This window comes from Auxenochlorella protothecoides (genome assembly GCF_000733215.1).
Source record: "Auxenochlorella protothecoides strain 0710 unplaced genomic scaffold scaffold56, whole genome shotgun sequence".
NCBI classification, from domain to species: domain Eukaryota; kingdom Viridiplantae; phylum Chlorophyta; class Trebouxiophyceae; order Chlorellales; family Chlorellaceae; genus Auxenochlorella; species Auxenochlorella protothecoides.
In genome coordinates, this window is record NW_011934204.1 from 421,805 (window position 1) to 423,199 (window position 1,395).

The 1,395-nt window shown below is 76.8% G+C and overlaps 1 protein-coding gene across 1 annotated transcript in view; it reads left to right on the forward strand.

The window, feature by feature from the left end:
- Nucleotides 1–1,395, forward strand: part of F751_5118 (DnaJ-like protein subfamily C member 7-like protein) — a gene marked incomplete at both ends in the record, with an annotated part of 5,244 nt that overhangs the window by 1,977 nt on the left and 1,872 nt on the right. The window contains 2 exons of the mRNA XM_011398861.1: nucleotides 647–873; nucleotides 964–1,141. Of these exons, the coding sequence (XP_011397163.1) occupies nucleotides 647–873; nucleotides 964–1,141 (405 nt within the window). The remainder of the gene's footprint in view (nucleotides 1–646; nucleotides 874–963; nucleotides 1,142–1,395) is intronic.

Consider the following 1,395-nt stretch of genomic DNA (forward strand, 5'->3'; position numbering starts at 1 on the left):
CAACGCCGCCTTTCGCGCGGGGCGGTTTGCCGAGGCGGTGCGCCGCTACGACGCCGCGCTGGCCGCCGCGCCGCGCGTCGCGGCGCTGCTTGGCAACCGCTCCGCGGCGCTGTGCGCGCTGGGCCGCTTCCCCGCCGCACTGGCCGACGGCCTGGCCGCGGTGGAGGTTGAACCCTCCTACGCCAAGGGCTGGGCACGCGCCGCGCGCGCGGCGGCCTGCCTGGGGCGCTGGGACCGCGCCGAAGAGCTGTACGTCAAGGCGGCGGCCCTGGACGTCGCCTGGGCGCCGGAGCGCGTGGCGGCTCAGATAGCGGCGGCGCGCGTCGCGGCGGCCGGCGCGGCGCTGGCGGCGGGCGACCCCGTGCGCGCGCTGGCGGCGGCTGAGGCGGCGTCCGCCGCGCTGAGCCCCGCGCCGGAGCCGGCGCGTGCGCTGCGCGCCGAGTCGCTGCTGGCGCTGGGCCGGCCGGCGGAGGCGCTGGCCGAGGCGCGCGGCGCGACGGTGGACGGCGCGGAAGGCGCACCTGCGGCGCTGGCGCTGCGCGGCCGCTGCCTGTATGCCTGCGGCAACCTGGCGCTGGCCGAGCAGTGCCTGGCACGTGCACTGGCGGCCGACCCAGACTGCCCCGGCGCGGCGCGCCCGCTTAAGCGCCTGCGCGCTCTGGCGGGGGCCAAGGAGCGCGGCAACGCCGCCTTCCGCGCCGGCAGGTGGCAGGAGGCCTGGGACGAGTACAGCGCGGCCCTGGCCGCCGACCCGGGCCTGCGCGCCGAGGCGGTGGCGCAGGTGGCCTGCAACCGCTCCGCGGCCGCCGGCCGGCTGGGGCGCTGGGCGGAGGCGCTGGCCGACGCGGAGGCCGCGCTGGGCATGGAGCCGGGGTATGGTCGGGCGCGCGCGCGGCGCGCCGCGGCGTTGGCCGCCCTGGGGCGCCACGACGAGGGCCTGGCCGAGCTGGCCGAGCTGCGGAGCACGCAGCCCGAGTACCCAGGCCTGGACCGCCTGCTGGCCGACGCGCGGCTGGCCAAGAAGAAGGCGGAGCGCGTGGACTACTACGCCGTGCTGGGCGTGGAGGAGGACGTCCATCCCGACGCGCTGAAGAAGGCCTACCGCCGCGCGGCCCTGAAGAGCCACCCGGACAAGGTGTCTGTGGGTCCATGCGGTGTGTGTGTGGGGGGGTGCTGTGCTCTTTGACGACGGCGTTTTAGTGTGCGAGTGTGCCAGATGTCCCTCCGCGCGGCCCTGAAGAGCCACCCGGACAAGGTGTCTGTGGGTCCATGCGGTGTGTGTGTGGGGGGGTGCTGTGCTCTTTGACGACGGCGTTTTAGTGTGCGAGTGTGCCAGATGTCCCTCGGACGGGTTTCCTTCGTCCCCAACCTCTCCCCATCCCCCCCCCGCCCCCC